This window comes from Sturnira hondurensis, unplaced genomic scaffold (genome assembly GCF_014824575.4).
Source record: "Sturnira hondurensis isolate 20B ecotype Veracruz unplaced genomic scaffold, ASM1482457v3 Scaffold0003090, whole genome shotgun sequence".
In the NCBI taxonomy this organism is placed as follows: Eukaryota; Metazoa; Chordata; class Mammalia; order Chiroptera; family Phyllostomidae; genus Sturnira; species Sturnira hondurensis.
This window is the reverse complement of record NW_028075721.1, coordinates 8,375,115-8,395,444: the sequence shown is the minus strand read 5'-3', so window position 1 is coordinate 8,395,444 and position 20,330 is coordinate 8,375,115. Positions and strand designations below refer to the sequence as shown.

At 48.7% G+C, this 20,330-nt stretch overlaps 1 protein-coding gene across 2 annotated transcripts in view; it reads right to left on the bottom strand.

Moving 5' to 3' along the window:
- The window catches only part of CSNK2A2 (casein kinase 2 alpha 2), a 35,188-nt gene extending 29,177 nt beyond the window's left edge, over positions 1–6,011 (bottom strand). For both annotated transcript variants that reach the window (XR_005065820.1, XM_037041614.1), the window contains exons 1-2: positions 5,908–6,011; positions 5,062–5,173 (exon numbers count right to left, since the gene is read on the bottom strand). Coding sequence is in view for 1 of the 2 variants with exons in the window: in XM_037041614.1 (XP_036897509.1) it covers positions 5,062–5,173; positions 5,908–6,011 (216 nt within the window). In the remaining variant the exon portion in view is untranslated. The remainder of the gene's footprint in view (positions 1–5,061; positions 5,174–5,907) is intronic.
- Between the last annotated feature and the right edge of the window lie 14,319 nt (positions 6,012–20,330).

Below are 20,330 nucleotides of genomic sequence, written 5' to 3'. Positions count from 1 at the left end.
TGGTGAGGAGTCCCAACTATTTAGCAAAACCTTGTTCACTGTAATCCAAGACTAAGGCACTTTTTCTCTTTCCCTATTTACCAACATTTCCAAATTTCAAAACGAAAGACAAATTTGGTTATGAGATGCTTGGAAACATAGAAGTTGATCAAGCCAGTAATCTGTCCCACTTATTTACTCAACTGCTTTTTAAGAAGCCAGATCTGAGAATGAACCCAACTACTAGCATTCAATTACGACTGAATATGTAAACTAACATCTACCAAATGCATAAAAATAAATCCCAGCAAACACTAGCAGGCAAGTCCCACTTTAATTTCTTTGCATTTCTAAGTAATCGATAAATTCAAGACAGGCGGGACTGGAGTTCAGAACTTCCAAATCTGAGTTCACTTTTATTCCCCCACCAAAGCAACGACTGCCCCAACGAAGGTGCGAGTCTCATGGTTGCGATGAGCAATTCCAAAGACCGCCTGCAGGAGCGCAGGGTAAAGCGAGGGAGAAGGTTCAGCCTACACGACAGCACTTACTCTACCTGGGCGGCATGTCTAAAAGCTACGGGAGCAACACCGTCTCTTCACAGCAGCTCCTCCCTGACCTTTCGAGTCTCACCTTTCCACCAGTTATATTACCAACACCTTGAGGGTAACTGTTTATTTTCAGGATTTAATTTTGTTTTAATTAAAAAAGACAAAGCACATAGCAGGCCTTTTGACTCTCACTGAGAGAATGGTAGTCCTTTTTACTACTGGTTCCATCCCCTAAACCACAGGCAGCAAACACAAGGCTTGCGGGGTGAACCTGGCCCTCCACCTTGTTTCTAACAGTTAAGGAGTAGTTACATTTATACAGTCCTAAAATCACCTTTTGGCCCTGGGAAGGCAACCGCGAGACTGATACAGCCCCCGGTGAAAATGAGTTTGACGCCCTGCCCTAAACCATCCACCTGGCCCAACGAACACACTGTTCGTGTGCTCACTGCTTTGTAAGTGCCACGCACGGGTTTAGGAAGATTTTAATCAACACCTTCTAGTACTCTGTGATTAGTACTTTTAACAGTCTTCCAGGTCACTGAGGCAAGGGTTCAAATAACTGCCTGAGACCACAGAGCTTCTGAGTTTTGGAATTAACACCTGAATAGGGCAGTTTCCTTCCCAGGAAAGAAGACTACTTTGTAGACTGTGACAACACTCTCCTCTACCTCCCCACGTCCCCACGTCTCGTGTGTCTCCCACCGACCCTACACGGTCAACGGGACAGGCACACCTATTTTACTGATGAGAAAAGAGAGTCAACTGGGTATAAACGAAGGTGCTTTAGAACCCTAGTCTTCTGCCCTCCATTTACAGCACTTCTCCCCCACACACCACCCTGATTTGGAGGTGGCAAATCCTAAAACTAGGCTCTACAAATTATCTGGAGCCATGCTCTACACATGAACTTGGGAACTCTCTATCAAGACATTCTTTTCACACATGGTTTGCTCTTCGAAAAACTCTAACAAATCTATTAAAGGGATAAAACTGTTAACCAGAGAATCTGGCACGTGACCACACTGAGCTATGGAGGAACTGTACGGGTTAAAAACATGGAAAACACAGGTTACTGAGGCTTCCAGCTGAAAAAGTAAAGCAGCCACTTCACTCGCTCAGGAAGCACGCTGCTGTGGGCACAGACGAGAAGCCCAGTCTGCACCCACAGAGCGCTCTGGGCATCCACCTACTCCGTACTTCAGCCAGCAGCCCACCGAAGGAAGTCAAGGGTTCCCTTCCAGGAGAGTAACTCCAAAACCACCAGGAACAAGTAAACTGCACGATTCGCGAGTGTTCGTCAATCCGTCCAGTACATCGAGAAGCCAGACATCCAGCAAACGTCCCTCCTGTGCTCCTCCGTCTCCCACAAGAGGAAGCATCCTAAGCCCACTACTTCCGCCCCCGAGCACGGGACCTTGGGCAAACAGAATGCTCTCTCTGGGTCTTGCTTTTTATTTCTTAGCCTCACCAGAAGGCATCTTCTCACTGCTTTTAGAGATGGAGAAACACTGATGCCAGAGAAAGCACCGACTGGTTGCCTCCTGTAAACGCCTGGACAGGGGACTGAACCTGCAACCTTTGGGTCACAGGACAATGCTCCAACCAACTGAGCCATACTGGCCAAGGCTGGGCCCTGCTTTTAAAAATATGGTATTGCTCTTAACTTCTATTCAGGAAATAGTTCAAGGATTCCAGGAAGCCCAACAGGTGCTAAAAGGCACATGTGAGCGGCCCACAAAATGCTAAAAGTTGTCCCAAATGGCCAGACACTTTTACCTCTGTACATACTTTTCTACCAGGTACTACACAGGAACTGAAAAGTTGTTTTTTCAGGATCAAGAGAGGAAACTTTAGGCAGGGAAGTGGCATTCTGCTCTATAAACTCTCACTGTGCCCCTCCCCTACTTTTCTCTCAAAATAATTTTCATCAAAAAAATATAATCATCCCACTGACTGGAATGTTTTACGATTTCGGCCTCAGACTTTCACTTCAGGATAAACAGTAAAATTATGCTCACCGATTTCTAAATTCCTAAGGCCTCTTAATAACCAATATGTTTTGATCAATAACATACTCAGAAATCTGCCTCGATGCAAACTAAATGACATGAGACCTCTCTGCGGTCAGCCATCACAGTCGCCAACACAAATGTTACTGACAAGGCAGGCGCCCCCGGTCCTCAAGGAAGGTGCCTCTAGCTTGGTCCCTGCGTGCACACTAATACATAGATTCCTTCCTGCAGTTGAAACGTAGTAGGCCTACACAAAGAGGAAGTTTTTCTAGATGCCTCCAAATTATGAGCCACTGGTACTGTGAAGAACCTAACTCCCCAAGACCAAACACCACGACAGTAATTATTAGTCATAATTTCAACTTCTCTTGATTAGAGGAAGCACAACTTTGGATAGACCTTATTCCTAAAAAAAAAAATTTTTCTTAAATTCTACTTTAATCCAGTCCGTCAGAACAATGAGAAAACCACAGTAATACCATAAGCAGTTTGTTACCCCATCCTTCAGACAGAACAAGGTCTGAACAGAAATGCCACAGGACTCCGAAAAACAAAGTAGTGAACGTACTTTTCACCAGTGGAAGCAAGGTGATTCAGGCCGCACCCTGAGAAGAACTTGCATCGAAAAGAAACAAAACAACACTTCATTAACGAGAGCATCAGAGGGGCCTCCCAAGCCTTACTCCAGAACACTGGACCTTAATCTGCACGCAACATTATGACGCCAAAAGGAGCACGGAAAAACAGGAAGAAATAGGACACAGGCGTTCTGGCTGAGGGTCACTTCAACATAGTGATGTCAGATGAGGTTTGTTTTGTGTGTGTGTGAGCGCGCGCACGCGCACTTACTCTCTTCTGGAAAAATAGCCTTCAGCTTCCGAAGTGGGTTCCCTCAACAACATACATATCCTGCAAACCTTCACAACGGGGTGGGGCAAACTACCCAGCAACTGGTGCCATCCAGTTCTCCAGAGCGACGCCTACAGGGCAGCGGGATGCCTTCCTAAATGACAGTGCCGTTCTGCACGCAGACACCTGAATGCTGTTCCTTTCAAAAAAGACACCACAGGAAGTTGCATTTACTCGAAAAATACTGCCATCACTCAAAAGCTTAGCCGTTTTTTTCTGGATTTGCTTTAGAGTAAGCAGTTCATTCTTCTGAAGGCACAGCAGCGGAATATGGATATTCCTAATTTCAATTTACTTGCTTACTTCCTAGAAATATTTCGAGCAGCTTCTACTAAAAACTTTTATGCTTATGTCTACAGAAGAAAACTGTATGGCTTCTCCAGGTGACCTTTCTGAAAGAAACCTTCCGGTAAATCTTTATGGTTTGTGAGTGGTAGCTCCTATTTGGGGAAGCGAGGAGTTCCACTCTGTATCTTTAACAGCTGTGCGCCCCCCCCCCCCCCCGAGAAATAAACAACTGCTTATTTCTCTCTACCTGCAATTCTGCTTCTTCCTCACTAGGCTATGCTGATACTAAGTGAGAAGTAATCACTTTTCTGGAAGGTGATTCTCAGCCAGTGTACATCTGACCCCTCGGCTTTAAACGAGGACATGGGTGCCCTAACTCTGTTCTTCAGACACAAAAACAGTTTTCAACCTCACAGTCTTATTCGCAGAGCCTCTGCGCAATGTCCACACCGGGAATCTTGCATCGGTAAAACTGCTTGATTACTCTTTGATCTTCTTAATATGTCACCGAATGACACGCACACCACATTAAATGATCTGGCAACGATAAGGATCCTTCACCGATTATGTTTTTAGCACATTCCATATAGCACCATTTAAAGCTACCCAGTCAGTTACATAAAGGGGAATGTGGCTCACTCTTCACGCTCAGGAAAACCAGGTCTTCACCCAAGACATGCCAAGAGGTCAACCTCAGGCTGCTAAACCAAAAACACGGAGACTCTTTTGTCCCAACCATTACTTTAGCGATTACGAGTGCGCTAATCCACTGCTCCCCATTTGGCTTTCCTGGATGATAACCAACAACGAAACTTTCGGCACACCTTTCTCACTTCATCCACCCCACCTGCCCCTCTGACCGCCCATCCCCTGAGATGTTTCCCTGCATCGAGGCTGCAAACTCATCTTTGAAGCTGCTTCCGTGTTTCCAACTTCCTTTCCAGAATAACTTAGAGCACCGAGAGTAACCAACTCAAGGAGCCCTTGGAAGAACGGGATCTTCATGAACAGGCTTTCCTTTGTTCTGAATACCTACTTATTTTGCAACAAATGGCACCCCTCTGGAATTTGCACTTCGGGAGTCCATCATTCTATTTCAAAACAAGGATGTTGCTGAACTATCATGCTCAAATTTGAAACAGGTCTGGATATTTTCTTACAGGTTCACAGGAAAATGGCGTGGGAGAAGGGGGGGTGCATCAGACAGAAGCGATGTACAAGGAGAGTTTGGCCGGCTCATTCTAGAATGTAGCTGGGGTAGTTGTACCTTCTGGCCTGTTGGGGGAGGGGAAATGCCATGCCACTCATAAGACACTCACCTTGAGAATTTTTACCACCACTCTCTCATTGTTGGTGATGTTAATGGCCTCGAATACTTCGCTATACTTTCCCCGACCAAGTTTTCGAACCAGTTGGTAATCATCTTGATTACTGTGAAAGGCAAGAGGGAAACATAAATGCCGGGACTTGGGATTGACCCAGCCTAGGCTCACGGTACCTGCCCCCTCCCCCCACCCAGCCAGGCACTTCCAGTGTTCAAGCGCTTGAAAGTGTCCATCCATCAGGCCCCAACTCATTCCCTAAATGAAGGCCACAACACAAACTTGGCTCCCTCCACTCTGCACAGAGCTCCTAACCTAATGGGTCCCCCCTAACTTGGGGAGAGGAGGCAGGAAGGCACCGCTCGGGGCCCATCTAGATGGGTGAGCACAGCATCCACCTGGGGCTCGCAGGGGGCCCTCTGGCCGGAGAGCCACAGCACCTGCCCTGGTACACCGCGCTTGCTCTGAGAATCTGAACGTCTTTTAAAAATTTCCCCCCACCCAGCCTCATTTCAAGAAAACTAAAAAGGCAGAGAATTTTAATAGATCCAGCTGTTGACTTCCCACCCCAACAGAAACCCAAAAGTACGAGCAGAAGGGGCAGCTCCTTCTCTCCCACCAGGCCCTTGTCTCTGGACCCCACTCTTCTCCCCAGGCAGAAAGAATTTTCCGGGGTTCGGGAGGCAGAGGTGCGCACGGCGGGGAGAGAGGGACGGGAAGGGGGCGCGGGGGACGGGGATAAGGCTCTGACCCCCACCGCAGACCCGGGACGCGCGGGCCCACGGAGGACCGGGCGGGGCTGGGGGGGGGCGAGGGCCAGGCGGGGGGCGGCGACGGCTTTACCCCCAGCTCGGGACGTGAGCCTCGTAGTCCCAGTACTCGCGGCTCCTCAGGCTGTTCACCTCGGCGTAGACCCGGGCCCTGCTGCCCGCGGCCGGGCCGGGCATGGCGGGCGGGACCGNCGAGCCGGCGGGCGGCCACGCCAGGCCGGGCCCGCGGGGGCGGGTGGACGAGGGGCACGGGGGGCGCCGGCCGCGCCGGCCGGGCCCTGGAGTGGCCGGCGGAGCGGCGGGACGAGCGGTGCTCGCGCTCCGCGGCGGCCTCCGCTCGGCTCGCGGGCCCAAGGCGGCGGCGGCGGCGACGGAGGCGGCACCGGCAGCGGCGGCCGCCGGCCGGGAAAGGGACGGCAGCCGCGGCGGCGAAGAAGGAGAAGGAGGAGGAGGAGGAAACCCGGAAAAAGGGCCGCTCTCTCTAGGAGCGGCCGCCTCCCGGCCGGGCCCGCCCAAGCTCACAGCGCCCCCTGCAGCGCGGGGGGACCCGCCGGGCGGCGCCGGCCCCGCCCCCGGCTCCCGCCTCCAAGACCCCCGCTGCGAAACTCGCATCCTCGGTCTGGCCGGACGCGCGCACCCTCCCCCACCCACACACTGCTGCTCCGGGCCTTAGCCTCGTGTACCCTCTGGGGATTGCCCTACCCCAAGCCCTCGGCCTGCTATTCATCTAGAGTTTACCCACCCCGACCTCCTGTAAGGACCCTGTTCTGACTGTTCCCATCAAGTCCCATTCCGATGATTCACTCTTAACACTCAGAACCTCCCTCACCTGAAGATTTCGCCACCCTTCCCAGAGACACCCCCCTCCTCCCCACGGGCCTTTCCCTGACACCTGTAGACTCGTCTTATATCTCAAGCCTCCCCCTCTCCCTTTTTCCAGAGCCTTCCTCACAAAACCCTTCTCTTTTACTTTCCCCAAAACCTCCTTCCAGCGCTCGCCTAAGAGCCGTCTGAATGTTCACTCCCTGTACTTGATTAAGCTGGCAAGGGCCAGGTTGCTCACTGCGAAGTTCCTGTTTTTCCCCTTTGTAATTAAAAAGCAATATGTGGGAGACACTTAGGGACCAGATAAACACCCTGGTTTTGTTTGGGAGGAGAAGTGAAAGAGTCCTGCCTGAAGGGACAGGCTAGGAGTCAGGCATGGACTGAGGGCCAGGTGGCCAAGCCAACTTTGGCTATATTAATAATATGTTTTCTTCTAGCCCAGAACACTCTTCTCCCTTGGATCTTCTGGGCCTTTCTTTTGTCTTGTGCTCCCACCCTTTATCACGAGCACTTCCTCACGCAGCCCAGGTTGCTGTATCACTTTCAATGCTAGAGTTGATACCTGGAGAGAGAGGGAGTTCAGAAACATCAATATGTGGCCGCCCCTCCCATGACCCCCACCAGGGGTCCAGCTGCAACCCAGGTTGCTGTGACGCCAATCCGTTTTCACATTCTGTTTTCTAGATGAAACCCTGCTTTCTCTTTCTCAATATGGTGAAGAGGACAGACTGTAGAGTCAGATCCATCGAGGTTTGAACCCCAGCTCTGCTACTTTCAAGCTCGGTGGCCTTGGGCCAATAACTTAACCTCTCTGTGCTGCAATTTTACAGCATAAAAACAGTAGTGGCACCTACTTCACAGGTCTATGGGGAGAATTAGACCCGGTAAACCCTGTAAAAAACACTTACAACGCTGTCTAGCAGATACTAAGTGCTCAATACTATTATCACCAGACCCAGGGCTTTTCTCCTGCCACTTTCCCCTCCTTGAGACCATCACACACCCTTTCAGTTCCTTGCATCCTACAAGCTTGGCCACCTCTACCTCCTCTACCTTCACCTTGCCATCCTCGACTCCTTGTTACTCTTGAAGTCTCACCTTGAAGGTCACTTTCAATGTTAGAGTTGATACTTCTCTGGTCAGCACCCTATCCACATCCTTCAGAAAGTGGCATATTTGGGGGGGTGTTTTAAGATTTTATTTATTTTTAGAGAGAGGGGATGGGAAAAAGAAAGTGGGAGAGAAACATCAATGTGTGGCTGCCTCTCATGTGTCCCCTACTGGGGACCTGGCCTGCAACCCAGGCGTGTGCCCTGAGTGGGAATCGAACTGGTGACCCTTTGCTTCACAGGCCTGCACTCAATCCACTGAGCTACACCAGCCAGGGCTTGTGTGTTTTATTTTTTAAGATTTTATTTATTTTGCCCTGGCTGGTGTAGCTCAGTGGATTAAGCGCAGGCCTGTGAACCACATGAGTGCGGTTTGATTCCCAGTCAGGGCACATGCCTGGTTGCAGGCCAGTTCCTGGCAGGGGACGAATGAGAGGCAACCATACATTGATGTTTCTCTCTCTCTCTCTTTCCCTTCCTCTCCCTCTAAGATAAAGAAAGAAAATCTTAAAAATTTTTTTAAATTTATTTTTAGAGAGAGGGGAAGGGAAGGAGAGAGAGGGAGAGAAACATCAATGTGTGGCCGCCCCCCCATGACCCCCACCAGGGGTCCGGCTGCAACCCAGGTGTGTATCCCGACTAGAAATCAAACTGGCAACCCTTTGGTTTGCAGGCCCATGCTCAATCCATTGAGCCACACCAGCCAGGGCAGAAAATGGCATATTCTGTAATCACCTCTTTGCCTCTGCCATTGTGAAAATAGCAGGAGAGTGCAGACTGAGTCAGCACGCTCATCCCTGGCTCACCCAGCACTCACCACAGTTGGAGGCTTTCAGTGCACACCGGGTGACCCACAAGTCACTTACCAATTCCAGAGGGGAACCTGGAGGTCAGCCCTTTGACCATGAATCAAACTTACCTTGCCCCCGGGCCCTCTGACATGATGCACCAAAAAGGGACATGCTGTCTGCCAAAAAATGCTTAATGTGAGTCTAATGACAACGACGCCAGCAGACAAATGCAAACTGGGGGACGTGCTACAGAACAGCTGGCCATTGCTCTTCAAACGTATCAGTGTCGCCGGAGAAGACAAAACTCTGCAGCAGCATCCTTGATTAAAGGGGCCTGAGAGGTACAACTAAATGAAGTCTATAATTCTAGATTTGGTCCCGGGTGACAAAGGCAGGAAGGAAAGGAGGGAGGGGGGAAGGGAAGGAGACAAAGTACAGCGAAAAGAACACAGCACTATTGGGACTATAGGGGAGATGCGAGTAGGAGATATATGTGTACCTTACATAGTAGTGTTATCCAATGTTGGGAGTGTGAGAATCATACTGTGGTTATGCAGGAGAACCTCTTGGTCTTAGAAGTTACATGCCACGCATTTAGGGAAGAAATGCCAGTATCTACAGCTTAGCCTCCAATGGTACCCCAGAAAAACGGCTTCCCATGAGCACAAGCAAGCACATAGGAGAGGGAAGCAACTGGGAGAAATGGTGACAAATGGAGAAGGCAGTTGGACTATGTGAGCATGCGACATTTTGGCAGATTCAGAAAAAAAATGTTTTAAATGTTATTTATTTAGTTTTAGAGCAAGGAGAAGAGACAGAGAAGGAGAGAAACATCCGTGTGATAGAGAAGCATCGATCAGTTGCCTCTCTCGTACAGGACCCCACGGGGGACTGAACCCGACACCCAGGCGTATGCCCTGACCTTTCGCTTTCCCTGACGCTCAACCCACTGAGCTGCACTGCACTGATCAGGGCAGATGTGAAAATTTTCAAAGTGAAAACTAGAAGAAAAGAAAGCATTTGTGAAATAAGTGGACTTGGGAAGTTGATTCCTGCAACCTGCAAACCTCTGTAAATCTCTGTCACACAGGAAGACATGAACGTTCTCAATTTCTTTTTTTTTTTTAAAGATTTTATTTATTTGTCGTTAAAGGGGAAGGGAAGGAGAGAGGGAGAGAAATATCAGTGTGTGGTTGCCTCTTGTGAGTCCCCTGCTGGGAACTGGCCTGCAACCCAGGTACGTGCCCTGACTGGGAATGGAACCACGATCCTTTGGTTCGCAGGCCCGCGCTCAATCCACTGAGCTACACCAGCCAGGGCTCATTCTCAATTTCTTAATGTAGCCTTAGGATTTCCTGGCAAGTTCCTGCCAACTAGACAAGACTAGAGGTTCTTAATGCTGAACCCTCGTATGAACTCTCTGGGTTCCGGGAACCCTCAACGCCACGTGCAAACTTTGTGGGTCAGTGTGCGTGCATTCTCTCCTGAGCATCCCTGAGGTTCTCAAAGGAGGCCATGACCTACAAATGGTTCCAAACCGCTGGTCCAGCCCAGGCTGGGGCCCCATTCCTTGCCTCCACCCTCGCCCACCTCTGAGTGCATCTACCCTCCCAGCACCTTCCTCTCATCCTCGCCACCTAACCCACACCCATCTCACGTAACCTGCTCCCACACCTGAAGGAGTGCCTAAGGATCCACCCACACACACTCTGGTGCAACATGCTCCTGGATTTGGCTGACGCTTCACTAACGCGGCCCTGAAACCTGCAGTCCGTCCTCCCATGACCCAATGGAGTATGTTTTGTTGGTAAGTAGGTTGGGTACCCCATGGAACTGGCGAAGACCTACCACCCCTCCTTCCTGCTAGCTCACCATCAGTGTACTTGGTGTGAATGAAGATGGGCAATTAGACATTGTGCCACCCATGCAACCCTCACTGAAGGAGTAAGTCTCATGGCGGCTTTGTGGGGGCAGGTATGTGTGTGAAAGAGAGAGAGAGAGAGAGAGAGAAGGAGAAAGGGAAAGACAGGGCAGGGTGGTTCAGTGAACCTGAGTCAAGTTCTTTTCATTACTCTGTGCTGGGGGTGGGGGTGGTGTGGGGGGGTTTGGGGATGAGTGTAATTCAGGGTTACATAGGGGAGAGGGAAATAAGGCCTCCTGAGTTGGCCAGCCCAACAATTTTATACCAATCCCGCCTATGACCCCAAAGTCTATCCAAAGACCCTCCAAAAACAGAACAAAAACAAAAGTGTTAAATCCTCAGAACACCTCCTATCTCCATAAAGCCCATTTCCAAAACATTTAAGAGGTTTATAGGCCCTGGTTAGTGTAGCTCAGTGGATTGAGCGCGGGCCTGCAAAGCAGAGGATCATGGTTCAACTCCCAGTCAGGGCACATGCCTGGGTTGCAGGCCAGTTCCCAGGAGGGGACACATGAGAGGCAACCATACATTGATGTTTCTCTCCCTCTCTCCTTTTCTTCCCCCTAAAGATAAACAAACAAACAAACAAACAAATAAACAAATAAAAAGAGGTTTATAGGCTTTTGTCTTGTATTGCTGGTTCTAAGAACCTAGCCTAAGGAAATAACGCAAATAATGGTCAAAGAATTATTAAAAGTGATGACAATTTGTGTGTTTGATATTAGTGAATCCTGCAAAAATTCTGAGGCCAGAAACCATTGAATTTACACTTTAAATGGGTGAATTGCATGGTATGTGAATTATATCTCAAGAAGTTGTTTAAAAGTTCTACAAGATTAGGTTTGTCGTCAAGATTGCCTTTTTGCAGTCTAGGAAACCAAGGCTCTAATGAACATACCACTGAGGGGAGCTAGGATTTGAACTCTGGTCTTTTCAACCGCCTAGTCTATTGCTTACACCCTTTTATGATTCAATATACTCCGCCAAAAGACCCAAAGGCATCCTTCATAAAAAATCATCATCTTTAAATTATGCAAGTATAAAACAACTTAAATATCCCAAATTGGGGATCACTTAAATAAACTGTGGTATATCCTGCAGTGAAGTATTAGACGTCCCTAAAAATGATAGTTATCATGAATTTTTAGTGATGAGAAAATTTTTTTTTAAGATTTTATTTATCTTTAGAGAGGAAGAGAAGGAGAGAAATATCAATGTATGGTTGCCTTTCATGAGTCCCCTGATGGGAACCGGCCTGCAACCCAGGCATGTGCCCTGACTGGGAATCGAACCGCGGTTGTTTGGTTCGCAGGCCCGCGCTCAATCCACTGAGCTACTACACCAGCCAGGGCTGAGAAAAAAATTTTATATAAAATTTTTAAGTACGTGTGTAAGTTACCTAAGTAATTGTGGTAAGCAGGGTAATGCCACCCTCCTCACCTTTTGTATGCAATAGGAATGCACGAGGCCACCTCTGTTCTTTATTTTGCTTTGCTTTGTTTCAAAGCAGGAAACCAGAGTGCCCGTGTAGGTACTCTATTACTAGGCACGTCCTGAGGCCTGTGACGAATGCATGGGAAAAGAACTGCAAGGGAATGAACTAACTGCCTTTGGGTCTGGGGATCATTTGGTTTTACTCTCATAGTCAGAAAAAAGAACCTATATTTACAGGCTGTTGACTATGCTGGCCCTTCCTCCAACAAGGGGTTGGGGAGGAGGGTCTTATGTCTTCTCTATAATACCAGGAGTACACAGGGAAGAATGGATTTTCACGCTGGTTGTCCGATGCCCCAGCCAGGTCACTGAAATGTGTCCATTAGGGGCCCACAGGCTGCGCTCCACCAGGGGACATCTGCACACAACTTCTTTGGGGACATCACTTACTGATTTTTTCCCCCTATCACTCTTACAGTGTGACTCACTCTGCTTTCCACCCAGAAATTGCCTTCGAGTGGGGGGGAGGACATAGGGCATAGTGTGTCCAAGCTTGGAGCAATAGAAACAGAAATTTTCTGCTGATGGGTTTCCTTGTTTTATTATTTACCCTTGTCTGACTGGAGAGTTTGAACTCGCTGAGATTCTGGAAAGAGGTGGGTGTTGGGGAATGGGGGCCAATGCTCTCTGGGAAGGGAGGATAAACTCCCGGAGACCGGAATGTAAATGAAAGCTCTTTAAAAGGGATTTGCATTTTAAAGAGGGTCAGGACTAGGATGGATAAAGTGAATAAAGATGGAGTTTAACCTGGAGTTACCTGTGTGAGTGACATGGAGGTGGGAGGGGGTATGGTATCTAGGAGGACAGGCCTGAATTGCCCGAGGGCCACACCCACTCCGAAGTGGACATTTGGAGGGGAGTGGGCTGAAATCGGCAGTAGCAGGCAAAGCCGTTGCGCTCTGCAGACATTCATCCTCTTCCTGCCAAACTGCTCTTCCGAACTGTTCAGAATCACCATCAACTCCCACGTGGCAACCATCACCAAGTCCATCTGGCTTTCTCTGCAGATGGTACCTCACTGCCGCCCTTCTGTCTCGATGCCGGGAGCCTGGGCTATCAGCCACACCGTCTCCTAGCACAGGGGCTTTCAGTCGGCCCTCTCCAGCAGGGATGTCTACGCCCTCAGTCTTGCCAGGTGCTAACTCGGGAATCCTTGACCTGGGCTGGTGGCTAGACCTCAGTGGATTCATAAACTTGGATGAAAAAGATTACATCTTTATTCACTGACCTCTAAATAAAATGTAGTGTTTCCTTCCATTATAAATGGAAAGGAAAGACAAAAACGAAGCACAGTAGGGTTAGTGGTGGTACCTGTGAGTGTGAAATCAGAAAAAGTCATTGTCCTGCTGCCTGTCACTACCAGACCCAATGAGCAGAGAGACAGGGATTGAATCTTTGTGGGCAGTTTATTCAGATGGCTGGTGATTTGAGAAGACGGCAGTTTTGTAACCTAACAAGCTGTCTTAAATGCCATTTTATTTTATTTTTTTAAAGAGTTTATTTATTTATTTTTAGAGAGGGGAAGGTAGGGAGAAAGAAAGAGACATCATTGTGTGGCTGCCTCTCACGTAGCCCCTACTGGGGACCTGGCCCGCAACCCAGGCATGTGCCCTGACTGGGAATCGAACTGGTGACCCTTTAGTTTGCAGCCTGTGCTCAATCCGCTGAGCTACACCAGCCAGGGCTTAAATGCCATTTTAAATTGACCCTTTTTATAAGGAGAAGAAAAGTGTAGGTAAGTGGCTTGGAATTCAGGGGAAAAGTTAATCAGATAAAAGCTGCAGCGTTCTCTCATCAGTGTCCTGGACGGGTGGGCTCTCCCCTTGGCACACAGTGGCTCAGATACCATCTTGAATTGCTTGCAGTCCTCCCGGGGCACAAAGGTGGAACTGCTTATGGTCTCCTGGAGTCAGGGTGGGTCATACCTTCAGTTCCTGGAACAATAGCATTTTACGCACGTTCATTACTAAGCTTATTAGCTATTACGTGAACTAAAATTTTCCAAGTCTCAAGTCCCCCATCAAGCTTGTCACCAGTAGAAATCACAAAGAGTGGCTCGTCACTAGGCAGCTGGTGTTATTTTAAAGCAGGGAAGTTTGCTCTTCAGAAGAACCAACTGCTGTGAGTGTTGGAGGCAGATGGATATGAAGGAATCTCCCTGACCTTAAGCTCTTTCCCTGTGTTTCAGCCTCTACTCTTCCTCGCTTTAGTGCATCTGTTTAGGAGACTCTGAAACCGAGATGTGATAGCTTTTTATTCCCCTAACAGATACCAGAGCATACACCCTAAGGATTAAACACACACACACACACACACACACGTAGACCCAATGGAACTATAAGATGATGCACCTGTAAACTAAGCTCTACTTTTTGTTTTAGGAAATATGCCTCCTTTCTGGATGCTCACAGGTCTTCCTGTAAGACTGGAAGCTGACACGCAAAGCCGAGATGCTTGCATGGACTCTGTGAACTGGTGGGGGTGGGGCAGGGGGGCGGCTGCTGGCTCTGCTGCCCACAGAGCACGGAGTACAAGGGAGGTTCTTGTGGAGGACCTGCAGCCCTGGAGAGCACAATCCAAGCGCAAGGAGATCAGAACTCCTCACCCCCTGGGTGAGGGCCAATCCCTTCATGGAGAAGGTGGAGGAGGAGACACAGAGACAGTGAGAGAGACCTTTGGGAGAAGGTGGTCCTGGTTGCAAGCACAGTAGATGTCGGTGGCATTGCTGGTGCCACTTTGAAGTCGAGCAGGGACTTGCTGTAATTAGTGCAAGAATGGTGTCATCCTGCCCTGGCTGGTGTAGCTCAGTGGACTGAGCACAGGTCTGTGAAGCAAAGGGTCGCCGGTTCAATTCCCAGTCAGGGCACATGCCTGGGTTGCAGGCAAGGTCCCCAGTAGGGGACACATGAGAGGCAACCATACATTGATATTTCTCTCCCACTTTCTCCTTCCCTTCCCCTCTCTCTAAAAACAACTAAATAAAATATTTAATAAAAAAAAGAATGGTGTCATTCTGCCAATGCCGTAAGCCTTGCACCCCATTCTAAATTACCATTTGCCCCAATATTGTCTTTTACAGCAAAAGAATCTCCTCTGGAACCACATGGGGCATTTATTCATCATGCTTCTTTCTTTTTTTAATCGAGGTAAAATTGACATCCAACATCATGTTAGCTTCATGTGTACACCCTGATGATTCGGTGCGCGTATAAATTGTGAAATGAGCACCACGTTAGGTCTGGTTATCACCCACCGACACACAAAGTTACAGTTATCCTGTTTCTTTACTCTCTTCCGGTGCAGAGCCGTTCCTCAGTGTCTTGTCCGAGATTATAGGCTGGTTGTTTTGCAGCCTGTTCTTTGGTTTGGGGTTATCTGATGTTTCCTCACCATCTGCCCCAGATCATACCGTATTTTGCTGTGTATAATGTGCACCATGTTTTGGGCCCAAACTTTCAGGAAAAAAATCTTTCAGTTTAATTTTTTAATTCAACATTTTATGTATTTATTCTTAGAAACAAAACCGATGATTATATTCCAGGGTATTATTTGGCATACAGGTATTGTTACTGCTTTCTAGAGCCACACTTTTAATGCATAAACTTAAAAGAATTAAAACCATTTTTATACCACCCATGCATAACATGCATCCTTATTTTTCCCTCAAAAATCTGGGCAAAGAAGTGCGCATTATACACAGCAAAATATGGTACATCTGTGGCAAAAATATCACAGAAATTATGCTGTGTTGCTGTGTTCTCCTCACATCTTATCAGCTGTATGCAATTTCTATTTGTCCCACTGCACTTGAGGCATAAACTTCAATCACTGACTGTTGAGGTAGCGTCTGCCAGATTTCTCCATCATAAAGTCACGTTTATTTTGCCTTTTTAAGGAATATGTATTTTGTGGGGAAGTATTTTGAAAACGATGCCATTATCCTGGTCCCAGTCAAACTTTCTATTTACTTATTCGCATTGCTATGAACTCATGGACTCCTCTTCGAGTCCATGAGCTATATAATCAATTATTATCATTTTGATGTTCAAATAGCCCCTTATTTGGCTCTGCTAGTTGGCTCCTGCATCCTTTTGATGTGTTCCATTGCCCTTTGGGCCCTTCCTTATATTTTGGCACCAAAGATGTCCCAGGCTCATCTTATCATTTTCCTGCCCCAGGCCTGGAACCAACTCACCCTCCCAGGGTCTGCTTCCTTTCAGTGGAGGAGAGCATTTGGAAGCCAAGATCTGGGCACGAGGGATGCTCACTCTCATTGGACCATTGCTGCTTTCAGGCCTCCTCCGGCTCACTGAGCCAGAGAAATATGCACACACACACTTCCATCTGCATTCATTCTATATATATCTGCATCTATTGAAAACCATGAATTCACTCCACATCCCCAGTTCCAGGCTAACACCATGGAATCCATTCTAGTTCTCCCTCTTCCTACTTTTGCGACCGTCTTTTCTGACAGTGAGCAATCTGGCCTGTACCAGGCTCTTTTAGGTGGAGGACAGAGGGTTAAGAACGGTCTCTCCGCAGAGGCGACATTTAAGCTGAGACTTGAAATGAGGGTATAAGCCACGTAGGTTCTGGAAAAAGAATGTTCCGGCCAGAACACACCGCAGTTGTCCTCACAGTGGCCCTGAGCGGAATCAGGCTGGTGGGCCTGGGGAAGGAACAGCAGGAGGCCTGCGCCTGAGCCTGAGCCAGAGGGCAGATGACGTCAGCCAGGTAAGGGGAGAGTTCAGGTAGCAGCGTGCAGACCATTGTAAAGGCTCTGGTGTTCCTGAGGAAGGCAGAAAGCCCCTGAAACATTTCAAATGTAGGAGAGACGCAGTTTTGTAAAGGATTGTTCAGACTACAAGTAGGGAAGCTGGAAGACCGTTGAGGAGACCCGGGGAAGACCAGTGAGGGGCGTGGCTGGGCAGGTGGTGAGAAATGGTCTGATGGGGGTGGGGGGAGGATGTGTGATAAAGTAGTTGTGGCCTGTAAAGTGAGAGACAGGTGGTGGCACGTGATGCTGTGTAAGTGTTCCTTAAATAAATAAAACAGAAAATTGTATGCAAGCACTTAGCGCCGCAGGTGACTTAATGATACACGAATCAATTGATGAATGAAGTTGAAAACTTTCCCAGCAGGCTCCTTTTCCCCACCTATTTGATTCTGGCCACCTTGGCAACCTGGAACAATACCTCCTGAGCAAGGCTACCCTTTCTCAATCAGGGCTCCCTCCCACCCCTCCCCCATTCCTCCCAATGAGTCAAAACTCCCACTTCCTCCAAGCCCGGTCTCTGCAGGGTGTGGGTCGGCATCTGATAAGCTCATCACAATAAGTTAATGACTTCTTGCAAGAGGCCTACCCCTCCCAGAGGTATTTGCATTTTTTAAAAGGTGGCAACTTATTTGCTTCGGTCTGGGAATGTGGTGGGATCTCAGACAGTGTGGCAGGGTGGCAGAAGAGGACACTTGGTTTTGGGCAGCACGCACATGACACCTCCCAGAGGTCGGGGCCACTTTCAAAGGAGCTCAGAGGCAGCCCAGGCTGCAACACCAGAATTCGGTGGGCTGAGATGTGTGGTTTACGAGACTGGAGCTCTGGTGCCGGAATCCGGAGCTTCCATGTGGGCATGGAGGCTGGGACCAAACTTTCAGGAAAAAAATCTTTCAGGTTAATTTTTTAATTCAACATTTTATGTATTTATTCTTAGAAACAAAACCGATGATCATATTCCAGGGTATTATTTGGCATACAGGGATTGTTACTGCTCCATGCGGGCATGTGGGTCCTGGGANCTCTGCAGGGTGTGGGTCGGCATCTGATAAGCTCATCACAATAAGTTAATGACTTCTTGCAAGAGGCCTACCCCTCCCAGAGGTATTTGCATTTTTTAAAAGGTGGCAACTTATTTGCTTCGGTCTGGGAATGTGGTGGGATCTCAGACAGTGTGGCAGGGTGGCAGAAGAGGACACTTGGTTTTGGGCAGCACGCACATGACACCTCCCAGAGGTCGGGGCCACCTTCAAAGGAGCTCAGAGGCAGCCCAGGCTGCAACACCAGAATTCGGTGGGCTGAGATGTGTGGTTTACGAGACTGGAGCTCTGGTGCCGGAATCCGGAGCCTCCATGTGGGCATGGAGGCTGGGACCAAACTTTCAGGAAAAAAATCTTTCAGTTTAATTTTTTAATTCAACATTTTATGTATTTATTCTTAGAAACAAAACCGATGATCATATTCCAGGGTATTATTTGGCATACAGGTATTGTTACTGCTCCATGCGGGCATGTGGGTCCTGGGACCACCACGCTGTAAGGAAGCTCAAAATAGCCCACGTGGAGAACCTATGGAGTGGGCTCAAGACTAAGAACAGAGAGGAGAGAGACAGAGAGAAGAGAGCCGGATGCCTGGACGTCTGCTCTTCCCATTTTAATTACATTCTGGCTGCCACCTCTTGAGAGACCCCCAAGCCAGAAGCACCCAGCTGCGACTTTCCCAAATTCTTCAGCCACAGAAACTATGAGAGATAACAAAATAAATGTTGTTGCCCTGGCTGGCGTGGCTCAGTGGACTGAATGTCAGCCCGTGAACCAATTCCCAGTCAGGGCACAGGCCTGGGTTGCAGGCCAGGTCCCCAGTAAGGGGTGTGTGGGAGGCGACCGCACATGGATGTTTCTCTCCCTCTCTTTCTCCCTCCTTTCTCCTCTCTAAGAATAAATAAGTAAAATCTTTTTTAAAAAATGCTGCCGTTTAGGCTAGTCTGGGGTGACTTTTTTCCTTAGCGGTTAAAGCTGGGCGAACCCCGGAGGGCCTCCTTCAGTTCCGGTACAGCCCGCTACCCCTTTCTGGCCCTGGCAGGAGTCTGTTGGCAGAAGCCGCTGGGCACAGCAGAAAGCGGGAGAGGCACTATACTAAAAGCGGCGTTGTATGGGAAAGCCCCTAAGCTGACTCTAAAGACCCCAGTCCCTCCTACCAATAGCCTCGAAGGGTGCTGCCAACAGGGCCCCTGTCCTCACTGCAGTGGATGACTGGAGAGTCACCTCTGAAGAAATACCAGAAAATTAACCCGTGGACACTACGAACCAAGCTAAGTCCCCATGTAGCAGCGAAGCCTCAACGGTGAGTCTTTTAAAACAGATGTTAAATCTCGCTATAATTCATATCCTCAGAGAACTAGGGTATTGCATCCTTGAAGCAAGGATAGGATTCCATTTTTTTTTTCAAGTATCTTGTTTGCAAAATAGAGGCAGACTCGTAGATGCAGAGAACAGACTGACGGTTGCCAGATGGGAAGGGAGTTGGGGGGCTGGGTGAAAAAGGCAAAGAGATGAAGAAGTACGGATTGGTAGTTACAGAATGGTCACAGAGATCCAAATTACAGCATGGGGAATACAGCCAATAATACTCTAACAACCACGTATGGTTCCAGGTGGGTACTTGAAATGCTCGGGGGAACGCTTGTCAAGTGTGTGACTGTCCAGTCACTACGCTGCACACCGGAAATTAATACAGACTAACGCTGGATGTAAACTGTCACTGAAAAAAATTTACAAATAAAAAGTGTCTTGTTTGGGGTTCCCCAGACTCTGAGATGACGCTTCCAGGGTGAGTGATTGTTGGCAGGTAATCCCAGGAAAACACTGGCTGTGGAGTTGAAAAGCGAGTGGAGAAGAGAAAGAAGCCAGTTAAAGGCGCCGTTCTAGCCGGTCACCACTGTGGGCACCTGGAGTTTGATCTGGCCGGGAACCCCTGGAGACAGCCGAGGACAGCCTCAGAGGTACCCCAACCAGCGTGCAAGGCCCCACAGCTGCTTCCAAGGGGCGCGACCTTCATGACGTCCACTTCGTCCTGCGCTTGGGCTGCGAATGTCACTTGGAAGAAAACAGTCTCTGGGCAGAGCTCTGCAGATATTTGCCGTAAACAGCCTGGGGCAGCGAGGTGCCAAGGGGTGAATGCCAAGGGCCAATGCCAACGGTGTCCGCTACAAGCAGCACTCAGAAACGGGATAGAGTTATAGATCAAACAAGTGACAGCAGGAACAACACACGCAAGGAGGGGCGAGAAGGAGAAAGGTGAAGACGTATTGACTTCATCGATCTGGGGTGCGGGCTGGGGGCCTCGGGATCGTTTACAGCTCCCTGGGCGCAGTCACACTTGAGAACCACTACTTGGCAGGAAAAAAAGAATCCTTTCAGGTCCAAATAATGCAAACAGAGAATCCTGATTTAACCAGAAAATCATAACTATATGGGAGGAAGGAAGAGAGGGGAGGCAAGGGGGTGGGGTGGTGAATATGAAACATTACACCATCAGCATCAGCCACTATAGGAAGCAACAGCCCATGAGCATAGTTCT